At 42.2% G+C, this 24,306-nt stretch overlaps 1 protein-coding gene and 1 long non-coding RNA gene across 6 annotated transcripts; one reads left to right on the top strand and one right to left on the bottom strand.

Annotated features, from left to right (window-relative positions):
- Positions 1–1,999: 1,999 nt before the first annotated feature.
- Positions 2,000–18,619, bottom strand: LOC122420758 (zinc finger protein 546-like). Of its 4 annotated transcripts, none has more exons than XM_043436204.1 (8): positions 18,427–18,616; positions 16,692–16,770; positions 16,487–16,536; positions 16,326–16,397; positions 12,318–12,405; positions 10,454–10,580; positions 8,680–8,775; positions 2,000–3,194 (listed from the first exon to the last, which is right to left on the bottom strand). In XM_043436204.1, exons 3-8 carry the CDS (start codon positions 16,522–16,524, stop codon positions 3,163–3,165), a joined length of 453 nt encoding a protein of 150 aa, XP_043292139.1. In that variant the 5' UTR covers positions 16,525–16,536; positions 16,692–16,770; positions 18,427–18,616; the 3' UTR covers positions 2,000–3,162. The 4 variants fall into 4 exon arrangements, with proteins under 4 accessions (XP_043292139.1, XP_043292136.1, XP_043292138.1 ...); XM_043436201.1 differs by lacking the exon at positions 2,000–3,194 and adding an exon at positions 4,882–7,408 and having other exon boundaries at positions 18,427–18,619; XM_043436203.1 differs by lacking the exon at positions 2,000–3,194 and adding an exon at positions 7,417–7,877 and having other exon boundaries at positions 18,427–18,618.
- Positions 18,620–18,762: 143 nt separating this feature from the next.
- On the top strand, positions 18,763–24,279 carry LOC122421121. 2 transcript variants are annotated; one of them, XR_006263449.1, is made up of 4 exons: positions 18,763–18,948; positions 21,825–22,017; positions 23,646–23,746; positions 24,204–24,279. It is a non-coding gene; the product is annotated as an uncharacterized LOC122421121 (long non-coding RNA). The 2 variants fall into 2 exon arrangements; XR_006263448.1 differs by lacking the exon at positions 21,825–22,017.
- The last annotated feature ends 27 nt before the right edge of the window (positions 24,280–24,306 follow it).

Genomic DNA, 24,306 nt, shown 5'->3' on the forward strand with positions numbered 1-24,306 from the left:
ATTGTAAAGTAATTAGCTTTCAACTAATAAAAATAAATGAAACAAAAAAAAATTAGAGATACCAAGGGAACATTTCATGCAAAGATGAGCACAATGAAGGACAGAAATGGTATGGACCTAACAAAAGCAGAAGATATTAAGAAGAGGTGGCAAGAATACACAGAACTATACAAAAAATGTCTTCATGATCCAGATAACCATGATGGTGTGATCACTCACCTAGAGCCAGACATCCTGGAATGTGAAATCAAGTGGGCCTTAGGAAGAATACTATGAACAAAGCTAGTGGAGGTGATGAAATTCCAGTTGAACTATTTCAAATCATAAAAGATGATGCTGTGAAAGTGCTGCACTCAATATGCCAGTAGAAAACTCAGCAGTGGCCACAGGACTGGAAAAGGTCCATTTTCATTCCAATCCCAAAGAAAGGCAATGCCAAAGAATGTTCAAACTACTGTACAATTGCACTCATCTCACACTCTAGCAAAGTAATGCTCAAAATTCTCCAAGCCAAGCTTCAACAGTATGTGAATTGTGAACTTCCAGATGTCCAAGCTGGATTTAGGAAAGGCAGAGGAACCAGAGGTCAAATTGCCAACATCTGCTGGATCATCGAAAAAGCGAGGAAGTTCCAGAAAAACGTCTCCTTTTGCTTTATTCACCATGCCAAAGCCTTTGACTGTGTGGATCACAACAAACTGGAAAATTCTGAAAGAGATGGGAATACCAGACCACCTTAGCTGCCTTCTGAGAAATTTGTATGCAGGTCAAGAAGCAACAGTTAGAACTGGACATGGAACAAGAGACTGGTTCCAAATCGGGAATGGAGTACATCAAGGCTATATATCATCACCCTGCTTATTTAACTTATATGCAGAGGACATCATGCAAAATGCTGGGTTGGAGGAAGCACAAGCTGGAATCAAGATTGCCGGGAGAAATATCAATAACCTCAGATATGCAGATGACAACACCCTCATGGCAGAAATTGAAGAAGAACTAAAGAGCCTCTTGATGAAAGTGAAAAAGGAGAGTGAAAAAGTTGGCTTAAAGCTCAACATTCAGAAAACTAAGATCATGGCATCCGGTCCCATCACTTCATGGCAAATAGATGGGGAAACAATGGAAACAGTGACAGACTTTATTTTCTTGGGCTCCAAAATCACAGCAGATGGTGACTACAGCCATGAAATTAAAAGACTCTTGCTCCTTGGAAGAAAAGCTATGACCAACCTAGAAAGCATATTAAAAAGCAGAGACATTACTTTACCAACAAAGGTCTGTCTAGTCAAGACTATGGTTTTTCCAGTAGTCATGTATGGATGTGAGAGCTGGACTATAAAGAAAGCTGAGGGCCGAAGAATTGATGCTTTAGAACTGTGGTGTTGGAGAAGACTCTTGAGAGTCCCCTGGACTGCAAGGAGATCCAACCAGTCAATCCTAAAAGAAATCAGTCCTGAATATTCATTGGAAGGACTGATGCTGAAGCTGAAACTCCAGTAGTTTGGCCACCTGATACGAAGAACTGAGTCACTGGAAAAGACCCTGATGCTGGGAAAGCCTGAAGGCGGGAGGAGAAGGGGACGACAGAGGATGAGAGGTTGGATGGCATCACCGACACCACAGACATGAGTTTGAGTAGGCTCCGGGAGTTGGTGATGGACAGGGAGGCCTGGTGTGCTGCAGTCCATGGGGTCATGAAGAGTTGGACACAACTGAGTGACTGAACTGAACTGAATTTATTTAAAAAAAAAAAACCTTCTAGATCTAACTGAATTTATGGCAAGGATATCAAATATATAGTCAATATATTAAAATTCATTATATTTTATAGACAGATTGTTTATAGTTTTTAAAGAAAGTTAATTACAAATCTAAAATCTTATCAAAGAAAAAGAAAACTATAATACTGCCTCACATATGATTATAGATGGAAAAACTCTAAATATATTACCAAATGAACTTCAGCCCTATGACAAAAATCACAGTATATTACAAGAATTGTTTAAAATTTAATTTTAATTAAAAACAAATCAAGGCACCAGTAAACTTACACCAAGAAACAAATAGTAACAAATCAATACATCAATAAATTTAAGATGAAAAACATAAGATTTTATCAGTAGATAACAAAATGGTCTTGGACAAAATTCAGCAGTTCACTAGCAAACAAAGTAGGGATTCTCTGGTCCCCTACAAATATTGAAGGAAATTATTTAGAGGCAACAAGAAGAATTTATCTCCAAATAGAGTGAACATTATAGTAAATGATTAAATACTGGGATATTTCTAAATTCAGAGAAATTGATGACTGCTATTACCATAATATTCAACTTTGTTCTGAAGAGTCTATCAAAAGAAGAAAAGTAAATAAAGTAATAAGTATAAATATTAGAAAATAAAATTTATTGTTATACAGATTATGCAATTTATAACTTAGAAATCTGTCTCATAAAAATAGAATGAGTGTTCAGTAGATAGATAACTACTGCTATATTTAAGATAGGAGACAATAATTGCAAATGAAGTATCCAGAATACCATTCAGGCCTATTAGAAAACAAACACCAGAACAACAATAATGGAGAAAGTTTAAGAACAGGAAATTCAAAGTAAAGAAATAATGATTGGCCTAGAACCACATTTGAAAAATGCTCAACTGAAATTGAAATTTATCAAAATATTTAGTAAAACTTATACCTAATATGAAGCTGTAGGAAAACTCAATTCAATAGGAGTCTAAGAGAACAACTTGGCCATATCTAGTAGAATTGGAAGTGTATTTAACCTATGATCAATTTAGCAATATCTAACATAACTGAAAGAATATATAATGTATGAGCAGTTCTACTTTTCCATGAGTACAATTAAAGAAATTCCAGTTCACACAAACCAGTAGTCACAGACAAGGATATATCTGAAACTGAAAAACTGTTAAACCTGAACATTAAAAAATAAGAGGTTTAAATACATCATGATATATTCATATAAAGATAAGTGTTTACTTTTGTAGAAAGTATCAGCCCTACATTTAAAGCACAAGCAGTTGACTGCAGAGGAAGATATGAGCAACAGAGAAACACTCCATGCATTTCCTTTCTCAACATAGGTAAGCACTTGCCATGGATCTGGACTGTCCATCTTGAGGGTCACTCTTCTTCAGTTATGGCAGCATTTTCAGTGTGGGTTCACATCCTGAAGATATTAGGTGTTGTGAATGAGACTTCCTTAGTAAAGGTTAAGAAACAATAGGATAAAAAGCAAATTTTATTGTAGGCCTCTCAAGTCCTTTGATTGATACTGAGCATTTTTTTCCTTAGAAGGGATTTATTATTTAGACATTCATAAGTGACCTCAGAACATTTCCCCAGTACCATTAAATACTACTATTCCCAGAGACATTATTTTAGATATGTTAAGGCAGTGATTATCTATGTGCAATATTACAGATATGGTACTACTGTTAATGTCCTTCAGTGTGAAGTTACATAGTGGTTGAGTAGGAGGCAGTCTTTTTTCTTAGGAGTTGCATGATAAATAGAGGTGAAATGTTATGACGGCTATGCATGCATGCTTATTCGCTCAGTCATGTTTGCCTCTTTACGACCACGTGGACTGTGACCTGCCAGGATCCTCTGTCCATGGAATTCTCCCGGCAAGAATACTGGAGTGGGTTCCAATTCCCTTCTCCAAGGGATCTTCCCAACCCATAGATCGAATCTGGATCTCCTGCATTGCAGCAGGAAGTTTCTTTACGGTCTGAGCCACCAGGGAAGCCCCATGATGTCTAACGTCTATATTTATACTCAGATACTACAGTAAAAAAACGTCAAAATTATACAAAGCAAATCAAATCAGAGAACATATTAACAACCATTGATTCTAGAGAGGCCATTATATTATTCATTGCATTTTTCTTTTTCCAAATAGACAGTGGTCTTTTCATTGTTAGTTTCTAATTTATCATGAATTTGGAGCAGAAAAAGCAGACAGTAACATGTCTGCTTTATGGCTTATAAAAGAAAAAGCATTACAGCACTCCCAGATTCTTCAAAAGCCTTCTCTCATAATCTCCACATTTATCAACTCTAGAGATTTCTTTTTCACATTAGTTTTTGGAAATGACTTCTTAATTTTAGAGCTGAAAGTTTATTTTACTAGACTTTATCCATAATTAATTATTTAAGTAAACAAAATGAAAGATAGTGGACAGTTTTTTAAAATTTCTTATATTCACAGGGTCTTCCTCTCACATGAATTTACTAATATCACTGAAAGTAGTAATCATTGAACACATTCTCTTCTAAAGGTCTTTTAAAATTAACATTTCATCCTTAGAAAAGTATTATTAGGTAGGTACTATAATCACCACTTTAAAACTGAGGCACAGAGGGGAAGAGTGCTTTGCCAATACCACACAGGCAGCGGTGGAATTATGAGAACTCTAGTAAAAATCTACCATGGCTAAAGTCTTCTCCCACATCTGTCACATTAACAGAATTATTTTCTGTTGTAATGCTGCATAAAGTGTGGTCTGTGTACTGATGCTGGTCCACAGGTTGTTTGCTTCTGGTCTGCAATGAGTTAAGGTAGAGACACTGAGAGCAAATATTTATAGAGTTATTCACAGAAAGAGGACAGGGCCAATTTATGTCTGTTAAATCCAATAACAAAAAATTGGGGGAACTTCCCTGGTGGTTTAGCGGTTAAGAATCCATGGGCCAATGCAGGGTACATGGGTTCAATCCTGGTCCAGGAAGATTCCACCTGTTGAGGGATAACTAAGCCTATGTGCCACAACTACTGAGCCTGTGCTTTAGAGCCCATGCTCTGTAAGAAGAGAAGTCACTGCAATGAGAAGCCCATGCACCAAAACTAGAAAGAGTAGCCCCCTCTTGCTACAACTAGAGAAAGCCCTCATGCAACAATGAAGACCCAGCACAACTTCTAAATTTAAAAAATAAATATTTTTTAAGTAGTAGTAAAATAAATTGGGGGCTTCCATTTTGTATATTTGTTTTTCTTTCAGTTTTATTTATCTGGTAATCCAATTTCACTGTGCCTTTTAAAAGTACTGGTCAACAATGTTTGTGGGGAGGTGGCATCCTTCATCTTGGTTTCAGATGCACTGCAGCAGTATCATTCTCTAAAGTTAACCAAGACTGGGTGATGCTTTAATTTTTTCAGCTTTCAATCAACATATGTAGTATAAAACTATTTCTGTTAACTTTTAAGCATGAAGCAAAGGGGATTACCACATGTTCCCTAACAAGTAAAATTTTTCTTAATTATGAATTCTCTGTTGTTATAAAAAGCATTTTCTAAAGGTCACTGTATCCTCGGTAGGGGCTTCCCCAGTAGCTCAGATGGTAAAGAATCCACCTGCAATGCAGGAATCATGGGTCAGGAAGATCCCCTGGAGAGGAAATGGCAACCCACTCCAGTATTCTTACCTGAGAAATCCCATGGACAGAGGAGCCTGGTAGGCTAGTCCATGGGGTCACAAAGAGTCAGACACAACTTAGCAACCAATCAATATCCTCTTTACATTATGCATAGGGATTCCTAATTAATGTGATTTCTCTGATGTACAGTGAGTTGATCACGACGAACAAAAGCCTTCCCACATTGTTTACATTTATAGGGTCTCTCACCAGTATGAATTCTGTGATGTCGTTTAAGTTCTGACTTGACACCAAAGGCTTTCCCACATTCTTTACATTCATACGGTTTTTCACCTGTATGAATTGTGTAATGTCGAGTAAGTCCTGATCGAAGACGGAAGGTACACCCACATACTTTACACCCATAAGGTTTCTCACCAGTATGAAGTCTAAAATGATGAGTAAGATGATACCGGCGACTATAGACCTTTCCACATTCCTTACATTTGTATGGACTCTCACCAGTGTGAATTCTTCGATGAAAGGTAAGTTGATAACTACAACTAAAAGCCTCCCCACATTTGTCGCATATGTAGGGTTTCTCCCCGGTGTGGATTCTGTGATGTTGAGTAAGATAACAGCGCCGACTAAAGGTCTTCCCACATTTGTCACATACATAAGGTTTCTCACCAGTATGAGTTCTCTCATGTTGAGTAAGATAATGCCTACGGACAAAGGCTTTCCCACATTCCTGACATTTAAAGGGCTTTTCACCGGTATGAATTCTGTTATGCAGAGTTCGTTCTGTTTGAAGGCGAAAGGCCTTTCCACATTCTTTACATACATAGGGTTTTTCACCGGTGTGAATTGTATAATGTTGAGTAAGACTGTAGCGACGACTGAAAATCTTTCCACATTCTTTGCACTTGTAGGTGTTCTCACTGGTGTGAATTCGCTGGTGTGAAGTAAGTTGACTGCTATGAATAAAGGCCTTCCCACATTCCTTGCATTCATAGGGTTTTTCACAAGTATGAATTTTGTGATGTCGAGTAAGATGACAGCGTCTACCGAAGGCCTTCCCACATTCCTTGCATTCATAGGGTCTTTCACAAGTATGAATTCTGTGATGTCGAGCAAGATCTGCACGAGAACTGAAGGACTTACCACAGTCTTTACAGGTGTAGGATCTGTCACCAGTGTGAGTTTTCTGATGTTGAGCAAGGTGTGAGCCATGACCGAAGGCCCTCCCACAGGCACTACATTTATAGGGTTTGTCACCAGTATGAGTTTTCTGATGTTGAGTAAGGTGTTGTTGTACCTTAAAGGTCTTTCCACAAATTTTACACTCATAAGGCCTCTCACCAGTATGAATTCTTTGATGTTCGGTAAGCTGAGAGTGAAGCGTAAAGGCCTTCCCACATTCCTTACATTCATAGGGTCTCTCCCCAGCATGAACTGTCTGATGTACTCTAAGGTCTCGAACACGACTAAAGGCCTTTCCACATTCTTTGCACGCATACGGTTTCATACCAGAATGTATTCTCTGATGTTCAGTAAGGTGATAATGAAGCCTAAAAGTCTTCCCACAATTGTTACATTCATGGGGTCTCTTCCCAGCATGAGTTCTCTGATGTACTCTAAGGTCTCCCACACGACAAAAGGCTTTCTCACATTCCTTGCATTTATAGGGTCTCTCACCAGTATGAATTCTTAGATGTTGAGTAAGGTGTGACTGTTGCCTAAAAGCCTTCCTACATTCCTTACATTCATATGATTTCTCTATGGCATGAATTTTCTCATGTAGAGGAAGAGCTACACAGTTTTGGATTATCATTTGACTAGCATATCTCATTTGATGTGCTTCTTGTCTCTCAAACTCATGTTTACACTGCAAATCATTTCTGAAAATGGTGTCCTCGTGGATATAAGTTTGACTTTCATCCACTGTCTGCAACTGAAACAAATGTGGTCCACAAATATCCTTTTCTGGAAATAACTTTTTGGTGAAATACTTAGACTCCAAATCTGGAGGGAAAAAAAGGAAACAAATGCTGTGATGTGATTTTTCTATGTTGGGGGTAGAATAAGGGATTGCATCTTATAGTCAAAATAAAAGACAAACTAAGAATAACACAGATTAGAAGTTGAGTTTTAGAGCAGAGGTCGGCAAACTTTTTCTGTAAAGAGCCAGATAGTAAAAATTTTAGCCTTTATAGGACATACGGTCTTTGTGACAATTACCCAGCTCAGCTGTTATAAGCTCAAAGGGAGCCTAGACAGTATATAACTGAATAAGTGTACCTATGTTGTAATACCACATATGGTGTATGGACACAGAAATTTGAATTTCGTAAAATTTTTATGTTTCACAAAACATTCTTCTGATTTTTTTCAACCACTAAAAATGTAAAAACTGGTTTTAGCCTGTGAGCCATTCAAAAGCAGATGGTCAGTTGTTTGTCTGCTGGATCCTGATTTAGAGAACTCCAAGTTGCTGTAATGCAATTTGAAAGAAGGCAAAAGGCTTCAGAAAATGATGTGGTGCTAAAAGAGGGTAAAATGAGTGATTAGATGAACAAATGAAGTCAGTGGCCCCCCTACTTAGGATGGATGTAGGGGAGTTCCTTACGTATACTGCTTTTTGGGCAACAACAGAAACAAAAGGAATGAAGATCTATAGGAACAAATTCCGAATGTCTTTGTTTTTAATCTTTTTCATTAGATGATTCTGATGCAAATCACTTTAAGAATCTGTACATAATTTTTTTCCCAAAGGTTTCTCTTTAATCTCTTAGAATAAAATTCAGCCAAATTACCACAGATAAAAACATATCACCACCATATTGCCCTGCTTCTCTGTACAGGTCATCTTCTTTACTACAACATGTAGGAATCTATATCAACAGTACTTAAACTTGGGCACAGTCTTGCTTTCAAGTAAGTTGGAAATATGTATAAAATAATTTTATGCAGTGGAGAAAAGAATAGAAGTATAAATATAGAAGAGGACTTGGAAACATAGATAAAATGATTGTCAATGGGGAAAAGAGAAGGCAGTTCCCTCTTTGAAATGGGAGGGAAATAGAAGAGAAGTGAAATAAGGAGCATGACAAATGAGGGTAAAGATGAAGTGCTTTTGGGAGCTCATGTTGAGGGGCTTTTAATGTTTTCCCAGAAATCAGGCCTTTTCCCCACAGGCCTTGGGCCTTTGAAAGGAGCCTTCATCTCAGGGCCATGTGTCTCCCTGACCCAGAGGGTGTGATGGCATCCACCTTGGCTGATCTGGCATCACTCACCTGTGAACCAACTTCCTGTTCCTTCTCTCATTATCATCCAGGGCTCTTTCTCTTGCTCCAATAAAGTAATCATGTCTGGCTTAGGAGTGGAACATCCTGCTCACAAGAAAGAAATGCCACATGACTTACAACAAGCAAAATTCAAAATGACTTAATTTAGACTTGGTTACATCTATATTAAACTCTAGGTCAAAATGTGTGTGTGTGTGTGTGTTTGTGTGTGTATGTATGTGTATGTGCATGCGTGTGCTCAATCCTGTCTGACTTTTTGCAACCCTATGGACTGTAGCCCCCAGGCTCCTCTGTCCATGGAATTTTCTAGGCAAGAATACCAGAGTGGGTTGCCATTTCCTACTCCAGGGGATCTTCCCGACCCACGGATCAAATCCACATTTCTTATGCCTCCTGTACCAGCAGGTGGATTCTTTAGCACTACATCACCTGGGAAGTCCTATAGGTCAAAAGAGCATTTGATAAAATGGAAAAGGCACTGAAGAATATTAACATTTGATGGATTCATGGTCATAGGACTAAAGAGGCCAAATAGGGAAGGGAGAAGGTCTGTTCTGCATTTAAAGGCAGTACAGAAAGGCATTGAGGACACAGACTCTGAACCCCTGTGGTCTGGGTTCAAATACTCAGTCACTCGCCAGCACTTACTCCTTCCATGTGTTATGCTTTTATCAGTGTAAACGGGGCTATTATTACCTTAGAGGACTCTTGTGAGAATTAAATGAATTAATATATATAAGAGCTTGCAAGGATGCCTAGCATGCAGTATTATTTTTGTTGTTGTTCTTATTTTAGTAAAAGAAAAATTTCTTGTTACTGTTTAGTTATTAAGTCATGTCTGACTCTTTTGTGACCCCATGGACTATAGCCCATCAGGCTCCTCTGTCCATGGGATTTTCCAGTCAGGAATATTAGAGTGGCTTGCCATTTCTTTCTCAAGGGGATCTTCCCCATTAGGGATCAAACCCATGTCTCCTGAAGCGGCAGAAGGATTCTCTACCACCGAGTCACCTGGGAAGCCCAAAAGAAAAACACTGTCTTCAAAAATACTTCCAAGTTCTTCCTCATAATTCTTTATTTTTTTATTTATTTTTAATTTTTTTTCCCTCTCAGAATTCTTTCAATAGAAAATGTAAGATTCACAGACTAGAATTTTCAACCACAAAGTAGGTTAGAGAGAATATGTCTCTTCTAGGATGGGATGAGTTTACTTCAATTTTAAATGAATATTACTGGGGACTTCCCTGATGATCCAGTGGTTAGGGCTCTGTGCTTTCACTGCATGGGGTGTGTGTTTGATCCCTGGATGGGGAACTAAGACCTTGCATGCTAAGTGGCACAATGGAAAAAAAAAAAGTAAATGAATACTGTTAATCCATCTATCACTACATAAACTGTAGAGGCTCCTCTGATGATCAAGAAAACACAAAACTCTAAGACTAGCTAATTCTCAGGAATTCTGAGTATGCACATATATGACACCTGACTTCTCTGAACATACTACAGGACTCAAACCTAGAAATAATGTAGAGTAACAGGCAACTGTAGGAAGGACCAGAGGAAAGAGTGAAGGTCACTGAAGGATAGAGAAGATGGCACTTAACCAAATGCCCGTTTCCAACTCAATAATACTCAAACCATTCTTTCAAAATAGGGGAAAGCCATTCAGCTGGTGTCTTAAAACAGAGCTCTGAAATTCAACAGTGGAGAAAACTGGTATTCCAGAAGGCAGACTGTCAATTATTTGTGCAGATATCCTTACCCAATGAGACCAGGTTGCTGTAGTTCTCCAACATCACATCCCTGTACAAGGCCCTCTGAACAGGGTTCATGCACTCCCACTCTTCCTGGGAGAGGTCTATGGCCACATCCCTGAATGACAAGGACATCTGAAATGACAGACCCATGTATTATAAACAATGTTTCAACTGTATTTTCAAAAGGGGAAAACTGCATTGTAGGAAAGAGGCACTATAACAAGTAGTTAATCTGGTATCAAGCCCGTAACATGTATGGAAGAAAAAGAAAATCAGTAATTTGTAAAATGGAGTGCCTATATACTTTTGAAGAGTACAGTTGTTACAAATAGAATGTCCTGTATATCATGTAATGAGTGAATAAAGTTTTCCAGTGAAACAAAATCATATAAATAAGCACACTGCCTATCATGCAAATAGTTTAAGTTGTAAATAAATGTGAGTTATGTTGTTTTCCTTTCAAAAAACTAAAAGAAAAATAAGTAATGAATTGTTTTTCCCCCAAATACTCCAAAATCTCTAAGAAAATAGGACTTTACTGACATTTGATTTGGCGCAGTTGGTAACGAATCCACATGCCCAGAGTTTGATCCCTGGGTCAGGAAGATCCTCTGGAGGAGGCAATGGCAACCTACTGGCAGTATTTTTCCCTGGAAAATCCCATGGACAGAGGAACCTGGTACTCTACAGTCCATAGGGTTGCAAAGAGTCAATCATGACTGAGCACAGCACAGCGGCAGACATTTGATTTAATCAATACTCAGGTTCATTATTATGCAAGATAATATCATAAGCATTTTCCCTTGTCATAACAGATGACAAATTATTTTATTTACTGGCTGGCTATTCATCCATCTTGTAGATATATTGGACTAATCCTTCTGTCACTTTTAGGCATTTAGGTTGGACAAAATGTCAAAGGTCTCCCCCAGTCCCTTTGAAAGTGAAAAGTGAAAGTTGCTCAGTCATGTCTGACTCTTTGTGATCCCATGGGCTATACAGTCCATAGAATTCTCCAGGCCAAAATACTGGAGTGGGTAGCCTTTCCCTTTTCCAGGGGATCTTCCCAACCCAGGGATCAAACCTAGGTCTCCCACATTGCAGGTGGATTCTTTACCAGCTGAGCTACAAGGGAAGCCCTAGCATTTCTTTCTAAAGCCTAGTCCCTTTAGCCTTTCTTCGTCCCCCCCATTAGGGATCTGGGAGGGTCTTCCCACCTGCTACCACCACCACCACCATCCCTCAGGAACACTTGTTTGGATCCTAAGCTGAAGGATGCTGATGCAGGATGATCCACAATGACACTGATGTCACTAGAGACCCTCCTCATACCCTCCTCAAGCACAAAACTGACTTCTGTCCTGTTATTTATCCCTCTGGGGACCCCTTGCACAGACCCTTGAGATTCCAACATGCAGGCCTCAATCACACTCCAATCTAGTCCTATAAACCTCTTAGAATATGAGATCTCATCATGTGCAAAAAAATCAACACTAAATTCCATCTTATCAACCTGAAACACTCAGGTCTGTGGAGTCTAATGGATCATCATCTCTGTGTCATGGAATCATGACTCTAATGAGAGAAGTTCAAGGACTTCCCTCAAGCAACTTCACCCACCACTGCTCCACCAATGGTCCTTAGAGAGACTGAATCCTTGGAGAGGTGATGAAATAGGTGAACAGTGGAGAGAGAAACAAGGGGCAAAGAAGAAGGCCACTAAGATGTGTGGCTCCATCCTTCACTGAGATCAGAGTGATTGAGGGCAACCTGAGCAATAGTGCTGTCTCAGGAAGGAAGTTTCAGGATAATAAACGTGATCAAATGAATTAAAAAACCACATCTCAAGGAGGAGAAATGTGAACTTACATGGGCCATGGTTGTAGAACTGCAAGAACTTCGTAGTCCTCTTTGGGGTTCCTCCACTCGAAAAGCACAGAATCCAGAGAAGCTAGGACTGGGGGAGGAATGAGACTCTGAGACCAGCCGTGTCTCAAAGGAATCCCAAAATGACTTAGTTAATATGATCCTGTTTTGCCTTCTTTGTATTTCTATCCCCATGATATCCCACATACAAATCAGAAGAGAAAAGAGGGAGCCTAAATGAAGCCAAACTTCCCTGTACCACAGGGGACCACCTGCACAAGTCTGGATACAAATCAGGGGCTTCCTGCATGAAGCTAGACTAGGCACTCCAGCAGAAGGGTCTGCAGGGACTTCCCTGGTGGTCCAGTGGCTAAGACCCTGAGCTCCCAATGCAGGGGGCCAGGGTTCAATCCCTCGTCATTGAACTAGATCCCACATTCTGCAACTAAAGATCCCACATGCCGCAACAAAGATGGAAAATCCCACGTGTAGCAACTAAGACCCGGTGTAGCTAAAGAAAGAAAGAAAAAAAAGGGTCTTCAGTCCACCCAAATTTCTGATGATGTTGATCTGTATCTGTTCCATTAGTCTCGCTTTGAATCTAACATCATTAGAAGCAAAACTGTTAGATATTAAGTTGTGCTATCACAATAGCCACATATGACTATTTAAATCAAATCAAATTTAAGTAAAATTAGAAGTTCACTGCCTCAGTTGCACCAGCCACATTTCGAGTGCTCGAGAGGCTCATGTGGCTAGTAGCTACCATACTAGAGAATGTAAATACAGAACATATTCATCTCTGCAGCAAGTTTTACTGGACAGAGCTGGTAAGAATCATACAGCCTAAATTTCATTTTTTCACCACAGAGTTCCCCTAAACTCAGAATAAACTGGCCAAAAGCTGACAGAGGTTGCTAGAGAAATATTATTTCCTTTCTATGAACTCCCAAGAAATGTGACCTGAGTATCTCTAGTGGCTTTATTACCTCCTTGTTGTTGTTGTCTAGTCGCTCAGTCGTGTCCAACTCTTTTGCGATCCCATGGACTTTAGCCCACCAGGCTCCTCTGTTCATGGGATTTCCCCGGCAAGAATACTGGAGTGGATTGCCATTTCCTTCTCCAGGCAATCTTCCCAACCCAGGGATCGAACTCGCATCTTCTGCATTGCAGGCAGATTCTTTACCACTGAGCCACCAGGGAAGCCCTTATTACCTCCAATCTCATGCTTATTCTGTCTATTTTGACTTTATAATATTTGCTGTATTACAAGAAACTTAAGGATAGTGACTATGCTCAATGCTTGTTTTCCTCTAACTACCATAAGACTCGGCATACTGTGAGCCCTTATGTCTGTTATTCAACCAAAACTCCATTTTTAGGCAGTTTTTCTTAGCACACTAAGATACATGCACAAGATGTTTATCATATAACAACTTAGAATAACCAACCGTTGGAAAAATAAATAGCTACAGGAGGCAACAGGTTAAATAAATTATGGTCAGGTTTTCGCCCCCCTTTGGACTTTTTATTTTGTTTTGGGGTACAGCTGATTAACAATGTTATGATAGTTTCAGGTGAACGGTGAAGGGATTTAGCCATACATATACATATATCCCTTCTCTCCCAAACCCCCTCCCATCCCGGCTGCCACATAACACTGAGTAGAGTTCTGTGTGCTATACAGTGGGTCCTTGTTTGTTATCCATTTTAAATATAAAACTATGGTCAGTTTTGATGGCACACTAAGGCCCCTATTAATACCGATTATACTGGTCAATATTTTATGTTGGAGAAGGATATTCATGATGAATCCCTGACTGATACAGGCAAATTAAACAAGTATGGAGAATTCTCTGGCTGTCCAGTGGTTAGAGCTCTGTGCTTTCACTGCTCAGGGCCTAGGTTCGATACCTGGTGGGGGAACTAAGATCCTGCAAGCTGAGTGGTGCAGCCGGAAAAAAAAAAAAGTATGTAAAATTAAGGGAGAGATTATGTCATTCATAACACAGACTCTGTTGTTGATTTTCAGAATGTAAGCCCTAATCTGACAGCTGCCAACTTCTCAGTTAGTTTATTGATAAACTGGGGATAAGAACAGTACCAATCTCCTACAGTTGTCATGAAGATTGGGATATTACATAGACAGCATTTAGTGACATGTAATTGCTAAATAAAAGTTAGATGGTATTGTTATGAAATTATTTTCTACTTTCTGTTTTTATAGTAAAATTTGATTCTCATGCCCACTTTTTTTACAATGATATTTTACATATTTTAGAGGCAAGGCTTTAAAGTGGTAAGCACATCTCTCCTCATCCTTGCTACTACAAAAGAAGAGACACAATTCTTCAACATAAAGTTGATAAAGAGAATTAAATGGAGAATATTAGTAAGAGGTTCAATCTTACTCTCCTGTCCTATGTAAAGATTTACATTAATATTTACAGTTATTACCATTTTATTCTGTTTTCTACTATTATAAACCTGTCTTCCAAAATGTTGTTTGCATTTAAAGATATGTGGACTGGAGAGGTTATTACTGTGTCCTGTTAAAGCAACTTAATTTTTTAAATATTTATTTATTTAGGCTGTTCTGGGTCTTAGTTGCAGCATGTGGGATCTAGTTTCCTGACCAGGGATCGAACCTGGGCTCCCTGCATTGAGAGCATGGAGTCCCAGCCACTGAACCACCAGCAAAGTCCCAAAAGCAACCTAAAAAAGTTTAATCCTGAAAGGCTATCTTATTTGATAAATTATGCCATAATAATTATTCATAGTTGATTTATATAATGTTAAATTTGGAGGTATAAATACTTGGAAGGTTTATGAAGCTTCACTGACATGTTCCTCTTCTTTCTATATTCATGGAGATATAAGAAACCTCTGGTTTGGTAGAATTACTTTTTTCAAATAAGAGTTGTGGAATCTGTGTCCTTTGAATGTTCAGTTAGAACAGTTTCTATTCTGCACACACATGCATACACACACACATATACAGGTTCACAGAAAAAATTTTTTGCTAAAATAAACCTCCCCAAAATATTAATCATGATGCCAGGGTTAACTTTCTTTTTTACAAGTCCCTTATGTAATATAACTGAATAACCTTTTGAAAAAAATAAGTATCAATTCCATAATATTAAGTATACAACAAATCTATACCCAATTAAAAATATTTGAAAATCTTGGAAGCAAATCTGTTTGACATGTGTGGGAATAGTAAGGGAATCAGTATGACCATTATTAATAAAGACTAACAACTCTTGAACATTCTTCAATACAATAAGACCTTTTCACAGACAAAATTCTCCTCTGAATGAACATATCAGGTGAGGGGCATCTGCAGACTAAATAAAAAAATGTGGGCAAAGCAGACAGACAGTGTTTGGTTTGTTTCCCCTTTCTCCACTGAATAATCAACTGAAATATCACTTTGGATATAACACTTGTAAAATATCTCTGAATCCCAATAATAGTAAATGCTATTCATATAAAATTTAAAATTTGAGTATTATTGTTCATCACAATGAATCTTACTTTACTCATATGCACAGTTTTTTTCTTTTGACAAACTCTTTATAAGCAAATCTGAACCCATCAATTCCCTGGAAAAAATCTTACGCATGATGACACAGATTTCCATGATTTCCAATCACGTTCCTGCTCCTAAACACCTTAAAAAGCAGATGCCCATGTCACTGACACCAATCAGACCACCTCTGATCTTGCCTCACTTTTAAACTGAGGTTCTGCAGGACAGCAATGATGTGATTCCACTTAAATATTCATCTCATTTGCTTTATTAAGCAAAGTTGTAACTTTAGACTCCAGGATATATATTTACTATTACAAAAAGTGAATGAGAGGGGGACCCCTCTGCATGGCCCCTCATTTATTGAGAAGGAAGGCCTAGAATAGGTCACTGACATTTCAGGAAAAGAAAAGCAAATGTTTCTATGTACTAAAAACAAAACTGCATTTATGAACAAAGAGAAAGTAGAAGCTCACCTGATCTGTACTTTTAGAGGGGGAAAATTTTTTCCTTTCTCTTCAGGATCCTTCTTGCAAAGACTGGCAGGACTGGGGAAGAAGGAAATCATGAGACACCAAGCCTTTCTTAGAGCACAGCCAGACGGGTAATGTCCCCTCCAGGGCCACATCAGCTCTACCTCACGCCTGTGACCAGATGGGAGCCCGTCTTTGACATGATAGCCGGCTCCTAGGATCAGAGGTAAGGGGATGCTGTGGTTCAGAAAAATGCAGCAGCACCCACATTGTCTCCAAGTAAGGACCCCTCTCACCATTTCCTCCCAGAAGTCTGTCTCGGAGACACTTTTAGCTCTAAAAAGCCCCATTCCAAGCCCAGGACTGTACCTTCTTGCTGGGAACCTTAATCTTGGGGTTCAATCTTGGACTTTTCTCTTGAAGACATAGCTCTGTGTAGACACCAGGGCTGAGGGGAGGGAGGGTAAGGCAGCAAGAGCGTGGGTCAGTCACACTCATCACTGAAGCAAGCACCAGTATCAGACAACCGCACCCATCGACAGGAGGCCTGACTTTGTCCGGCGCACACGCACGCACGCACGCACGCACACACACACACACACACACACACACACACACACACTCGCTTTCCTCCTCTCCTCCTGCCCGCACAGGCCTGACTTTGTCCGGCACACACACACACACACACACTCGCTTTCCTCCTCTCCTCCTGCCCGCACAGGCCTGACTTTGTCCGGCACACACACACACTCACTCACTCACTCACACACACACATACACACACACTCGCTTTCCTCCTCTCCTCCTGCCCGCACACACTTTGTCCGGCACACACACACACACACACACTCGCTTTCCTCCTCTCCTCCTGCCCGCACAGGCCTGACTTTGTCCGGCACACACACACACTCACTCACTCACTCACACACACACATACACACCTATCGGCTTTCCTCATCTCCTCCTGCCCGACGGCCTGACTTTGTTCGGCACACAACAGAACACACAACCACACAAACACACACACACACACTCAACTTCCCTCCTCATCCTCCTGCCCGCACAGGCCTGAACTTTGTCCGGCACACACACCACCACACACACTCACACACACACACACACACACAACAATTCGGCTTTCTTCTCACTCTCCTCCTGCCCGCACAGCCTTGGAACTTTGTCCGGCGCACAGCACACTCACTCACTCACTCACACACACAACACAAGCTCGCTTTCCTCCTTCCTCCTGCCGCACACACACAACACAACATTCACACACACTCGTTTCCCTCCTCTCCTCCTGCCCACAACATCACACACACACACACACACCTCGGCTTTCCTCCTCTCCTCCTGCCCGACAGGCCTGACTTGGGTCCGGCACAACACACACACAACATCAACAACACACAGACTCGCTTTTCTCTCTCCTCCCTGCCCCACAGGCCTAACTTTGGTCCGGCACACACACTCACTCACTCACTCACACACACACACTCGCTTTCCTCCTCTCCTCCTGCCCGCACACACACACACACACACACACACACACACACACACACTCGCTTTCCTCCTCTCCTCCTGCCCGCACAGGCCTGACTTTGTCCGGCACACACACACACACACACTCACACACACACACACACACACACACTCGCTTTCCTCCTCTCCTCCTGCCCGCACAGGCCTGACTTTGTCCAGCACACACACACACTCACTCACTCACTCACACACACACACTCGCTTTCCTCCTCTCCTCCTGCCCGCACACACACACACACACACACACACACACACACACACACTCGCTTTCCTCCTCTCCTCCTGCCCGCACAGGCCTGACTTTGTCCGGCACACACACACACACACACACACTCGCTTTCCTCCTCTCCTCCTGCCTGCACAGGCCTGACTTTGTCCGGCACACACACACACACACACACACTCGCTTTCCTCCTCTCCTCCTGCCCGCACAGGCCTGAGGCTGCAGGCAGAAAAGCCTCCCTGGGCTCCTCACTTTGGGCGGCATCTCCATCTCCACCCCGGACAAATCCTGCTCCGCCTCACCTAGCACCAACTTCTCCCCCAGCTTCTACAAACTCACATGCGGTGGCTGGGCAACCCGGAAAAGACGGCTCGGTGAAGCCCTCTGGGTGAAGTTTACACGCGGCGGCTCACTTGAGATGGCTGCGCAACCCGGAAAGGACTGCTCGGTGAAGCCCTCTGGGTGAAGCTTACCCGCGGTGGCTCACATGAGATGGCTGCGCAACCCGGAAAGGACGGCTCCGTGAAGCCCTCTGGGTGAAGTTTCCCAGAAGGCCCTCCCCCTGGGCCTTCTGGGGGGAGGGCCTTCTGGGAAATGTAGTCCACGGCCGGTAGCCGGTGGGCTTGGGCTCTGAGTGCGCAGGCGCTCGCACGCTCGGACAGGGCGGCTCTCGTCCCGGACTCTGGTACCCGCGTACTCTCGCGGTGAGCTGAAGAACTCAGCCGGGAGCAGTCCCGGCTGTGCAAGCCTCGGCGGACCTCCAGACAATGGAGTCCAGAGTCTTGACAGCCTAGTGCGTCCGTGGTGCCGCCCTGAGGCCGAGCGCGTGCGAGGCGGATTCTGTCAGATTCTTTCCTCGAGGTAGTCCCGGCGCGTGGTTCACAGGCGTGTGTCCCTATGTACCCGGCCTCGTGAGCGTGTGTACGTGTGTATGTGTGTTTGCCGCTGTGAGGGTTGCGGGACCGACTACGCCTTCGGCTGAGAATGAGTTGTGTTTCTGCGTGTGTGTAATTCTTTGGGTGCCAGACGGCGTGTGCTGAAGCAGCACCTAACTGGAAGGAGTCCACGGCCTGGAGTGTGATTCGTGACTGAGCAGTGAGGTGAGAGCCGCGGTGGAGACCGTGGCTGTGCAGGAGTGTGACTGGGGTGATGTGTGTGTGTGATGGGGTGGGTATGCGGGTTGCAGTGTGACGGGAGTGGTTGAGCGGCGGGTGCAAGTCAGGTTGTGTGGAGGTAGGTCTGTGAATCTTGAGTGTCTGTGTGTGGTACATCACGGGTGCCAGTGGCCTTGTGACTGGTACACGTGTGTGATCATATGAGCCACAGATCTGTTATAAAAAAGAATACGTTGCATCTTCTTGCAGCATCAGCTGTGTTTCACGACTTGAGCTGAAGATTTGTCATTTATCTGTCAAACAGTTTTGCCTGTCTGTATAGAATGAATGGTCTCCTCTAGTAGCTCAGAAGGTAAAGCATCCGCCTGCAGTGCAGGAGACCCGGGTTGGATCCCTGAGTCAGGCAGATCCCCTGGAGAAGGGCATGGCAACCCACTCCAATATTCTTGCCAGGAGAACTCCCATAGACAGAGGAGCCTGGCTGGCTACCATGGGGTCGCAAAGAGTCGGACCCAACTCTGTGACTAACACACACATAGAATTGAGTGAATTTTTTCATAGAGAAAAATGGAAACCATAGTAATTTTTTTTAATATGAAGGAATTCTTTCCACTCTTCTGTGATGTTATGGGTCTGTGGCAGATACTTTTGAGAATCTTGGACTGAAAAAAATATTTCACTTTATGCTTGGGAAGGCAGTGTGCCGTAGAATTAGTCAGATGATAACACATTCTGTACTTCCTCTCCCCTTTCTGAGCAATTCAGTCCTAAAGCTGTAAGATGGGCTTGGAGCCTGAGCAGGATGAGGAGGGTGGTCATGCAGGGAGTGGTTTGAGACACTGGGGCTGGGATTCTGATCAAATAAGTAAATATATCAAATGCAATGGGAGCAGCCAGGCATCTCCCTATCAGCGGGGAACCTCAGACATGGAAAAGGAGATGACTAGAATGAACCTTGGGATGGCAGGTTGAAACTAGATGTAATAGTTTGAACTCACAATTATCTATATGGTTCTTGGCCTTCCCCAATCAATAGAAATTGACTAAAGGCCAGACAGGCAATTCACACAAGGCTTTACTGGGACTCCTGCCGGCTGCAGTAGGGAGCATAACAGGTTCCCTTGTTTGCTCCCCAAGGGGTGGGTGTGAGCTCGTTCCTTATATGGGGTGAGGGTAGGGGTGTGTCCAGGGGTCAGACTGGAGGGGTAGCTTAGGTGGTTTGCCCACCCTCTGGTGGTGGTGAATGCAGGGAGGCATGTGCAGTAACCCTGCTTTTGCTTCCAGCTCTTCAGAAATGGCATTTGGGGTTTGGGGGGTTGGTTTTTTTTTTTTTTTTTTATCTTTTGGTCCAGAATTTGCCTGTGTATGCAGACAGTTATTTGTAGTCCCATATACTTTCTTTGTATTTTGTAGTTCAAGGAGAGGTGTGTCTAGGTGCAACATTGCAGTACTGAAGCAGAGAGTCCCAGGCCTGTCTCAGATTGATACAAAAATTAGTAGGTGCTGGACCACTGAGGGCACCAGGCTTACTTCTGGAGAGAACCCTGCTCTCCCTTGCAGGACTCTGGGGTCAGCATCTGCCTGGCCTGATATATCCCTGCTTCAGCAGGAGTAGTCACTGTTCTGAGCGTTCCACTGGAGCCTCCTATCCTATGACATGACAGTACGTATACCTTAACAGGCAAAATGTCCAAGTCATGTTTTGGGATAATTTGTGAGGATAAGTAAAGGAAAAAAGAAGATGCAGTCTTTGGGATGTTGAGCACCATCTGTTTCAGGCTCTTTCTTCTTATACATCCTCCTCCTCCTCTTCTCCCCACGAGGCTGACATGGAAGACTGTTTAAGTCATCTGGGATGGCTGTGGTGTGATCTGTGGCATCATGACATGGCTTCTGGTCTGGGCAGACAGTGGGGATGTTTGTCATGTTGCTGCATTGGTACAGAGTCATTTTTGATCAATCAAGTCCTTTTTAACAACTTAGCAGTACATGTACTGTAGTCTCATCTGAGCTATGCTTACTGATCCTGGTTGTACTCAAAGGAAATGTTACTAAGGAATACATGAGGGACTTCCCAGGTGGCCCAGTGGTTAAGAATCCATCTTGCAGTGCGGGATGTGGGTTCGATCCCTGGTCAGGGAACTTAGAGCCTTTGTGCTGTGGAGCAACTAAGCCTGTGCACCACAACTAGAGTCCGTGTACCAAAACGAAAGATCCCGCATGAGGCAGCGAAGATCTCGAGTGCTGCAACTAAGACCTGATGCAGCCAAATAATAGTAATAAAAAAAAAAAGAATATATGTGAAACCTGGGGAAATGATCAACATTTGTCTAAACTGTTGGCTCTATCAAGCCAGGGTATACTCTCCATTGTAGGAATTGCAGAGGTATTCACAAAATGGATCATTAATGCTCCTGGGCAGAGTTTTATAGGAATTTCTTTTTCAGTGGAAACCTACCACCTGGTCCTTGCATGATAGTCACACAAGTGTACTATTTATAATAAGTTGTTACATTATACATTTATATTTTGGGCTTCTTTATGTGTATTATTATAATTAAAACAATTAAAAACAAAACAGTTTACATATATTTGTTTTTTTTCTTTCTCTTGTCTTTGCAGAGCAGACAGAGAAAAGGGATCTGTTTCCCTTAGTAGGAAAACATTTGCTTTCAAGACTCCACTTCCAGTGTGTTCATGTTGTCTGGGCTGTTCCGCAAACTGGCCTTACTTTTTCCTTCTTAATGCAGTAGCATGTAGCTGAGAACAGAAAAAAGCAGTCCCTGACATCCAGGAACTGGCTTGACACTTACAGGTAGGCCTCAGTGGTATTGAAAGCTAGCCTACTGCTCACAGCTGAGCCACATTATCCTGTTGGACATAAGCAGTCTCAGAACATCAGCATCAGGATCACTCAGACCATGATGATGGGAGGCCACTCTATAATTTTGTCTAAGCACAGACAACAAGCTTGCTGGGCAACCTTCAAAATATACCATATATCCCCTCTTCCAGCTAATGTGAGTGGCTACTACTTTTTACCAATTAGAGCTTCACACTAGTCCGCTGTCATTTCTGGGGTACATGGCTTTGTTTTTTTCCCAGTCTCTTTGCCCTTTATCACTGATGTTTACAATGTGTTTTGTCCCTTTGTGACAGGACCCAGGGATCATTCCTGCCTTTAAATTAGGTAGTTAACAAAGCCATGCCAAAAAAAAAAAAAAGAATGGATTTTACAAGTCCTCTTGAAGGAGGGAGAGTAAAGGAAGGAAACTGCTGAAGTGAGGTTTGATCCCTGGGTAGGAAAGATCCCTTGGAGGAGGAAATGGCAACCCACTCCAGTATTCTTGCCTGGGAAATCCCTTGGACAGAGGAGCCTGGTGGGCTGCACTCCATGGGGTCCCAAGAGTTGGACACGACTTAGCAACTAAATAACAAATCTAATTCAAGTGTAGGACTTCCCTGGTGGTCCAGTGGTTAACATACCACATTTCCAAAGCAGGGGCAGGGGTTTGATCCCTGGTTAGGGAACTAAGATCCTACGTACTGTGTGGCACAGCCAAAAAAAAAAAAAAAAAAAAAAGGTCAAGTATATATTGAATACAAAGTGTATTAGAAAAAAAAGCATTCCCATGGGACACTTACCTTGTATTTCCCTGTCTACTTCCAGGAGGCAAGGACCTCTCATCCTTTTGTTTCTTTTGAAATTTACTTTCATTATTTCTAAATTATATGCTTTTGTAAACTCATCAGTTTTGATATTAGCTGCTACTGAATATGAACAGTGAAGACTTCAGGTGTCTTAACAATACACTTTCCTCTTGATCATGCTGCTTGGTTTCCTCAGAAGGAATCCTTCAGGTGCCTGCCCAGGGCACTTAATTAATCTCATCTTCAGCATGGCCCCTGTCTCATCCTTGCCCGAGGTACACCAGCCCAGAAACTGCTGGCCCAGCCTTTGCAAAGTAAATCTGAGGTCTTCAGCCAGGCCTGGAGTAACAACAGCTCATTTGTTTCCTGCACACTCAGTGTATCAATTTTGGTTTTTATATAGCCTTTCAGGCAATCCTCCTGTTTCCTGCCCTCACCTTCAGAACCTGGCCCCTCTGGATTCTGAAAATGTAGTCTGTTTCTGGACTTCCCATTAGTTCAGGTTCACATTTCCTCAGATCTGCTACATCAACAAGGGGATCTCTGCCTCTTTTCAAAATTGTTTCATTGCCACCTCCTCCCTCCTTCTGTGTCCACATGAATTTATAACCTACTTTTGTTTTTGTGAGGTGCCAGGAGGGAGGAAGAATTGATTTCTCTGCTCAACCTGCCATGCTTACCTATAGAGGAATCACCCGTCTCTTCAAGGACCTGATTCCTCAACTATTTTTCCTTATACCTTCTTACCATCTCACTCCCAACTATATGGTGACATTCATACATTTATCTAAGGAACATGAACTGACTGACTGCCACGTGTGGGTGCTGAGACTTGAATTGTGATCAAGCTACAGTCCCTGACTACGAGGGAGTCCAGTCTGGAGGAGGCAAATGTAAGAAGTCCCAAGCAGAGCATGTGCATGGTGCAAGGGCAGCATAGGAAAGGGTTACTTCCCAACTTGGGGTAGCGGGGAAGACTCCCCAGAGGGAGAGGGGTCTAAACAGAGACTTCAAGAGAAAAGTGGGAACTGATCCTACCAAACACATCTGTGTCCCAGTGAGATGGTAGGAAGAGCCAGAGACATTCACAGAACTCAGGCATCCAACTTTCCCCTTGCCCCCTCATCCCTGCTCCAGGGCACTCTACTGGGTGGTTCCTCTGTCCTTGATACGTATTCTGAGTGCAAAGAAGGTGGGAATTGCCCAAAACTTGAATGGTCGTCTACCTGTAGGAAGTGTGGGTGGGGAGATTATAGAGGCTTTATTTTGTGGTCATGGGCTGTTCATTTTCCATCCTTTTCCCCAAATTTCTGAAGCCATTTAGTGTTAATTCTTTACTTTTCCCTCAAGCTGTAACCCAGGCCACGTACCTCAACCGCATATCTGTCAGGAGAGCAGGAGGGGCACAGAGGATCCTATTCAAGGCCCAGCTTCTCCAAAGGAGTTAAACTTG

Source organism: Cervus canadensis, chromosome 18 (genome assembly GCF_019320065.1).
Source record: "Cervus canadensis isolate Bull #8, Minnesota chromosome 18, ASM1932006v1, whole genome shotgun sequence".
Classification (NCBI taxonomy): Eukaryota; Metazoa; Chordata; class Mammalia; order Artiodactyla; family Cervidae; genus Cervus; species Cervus canadensis.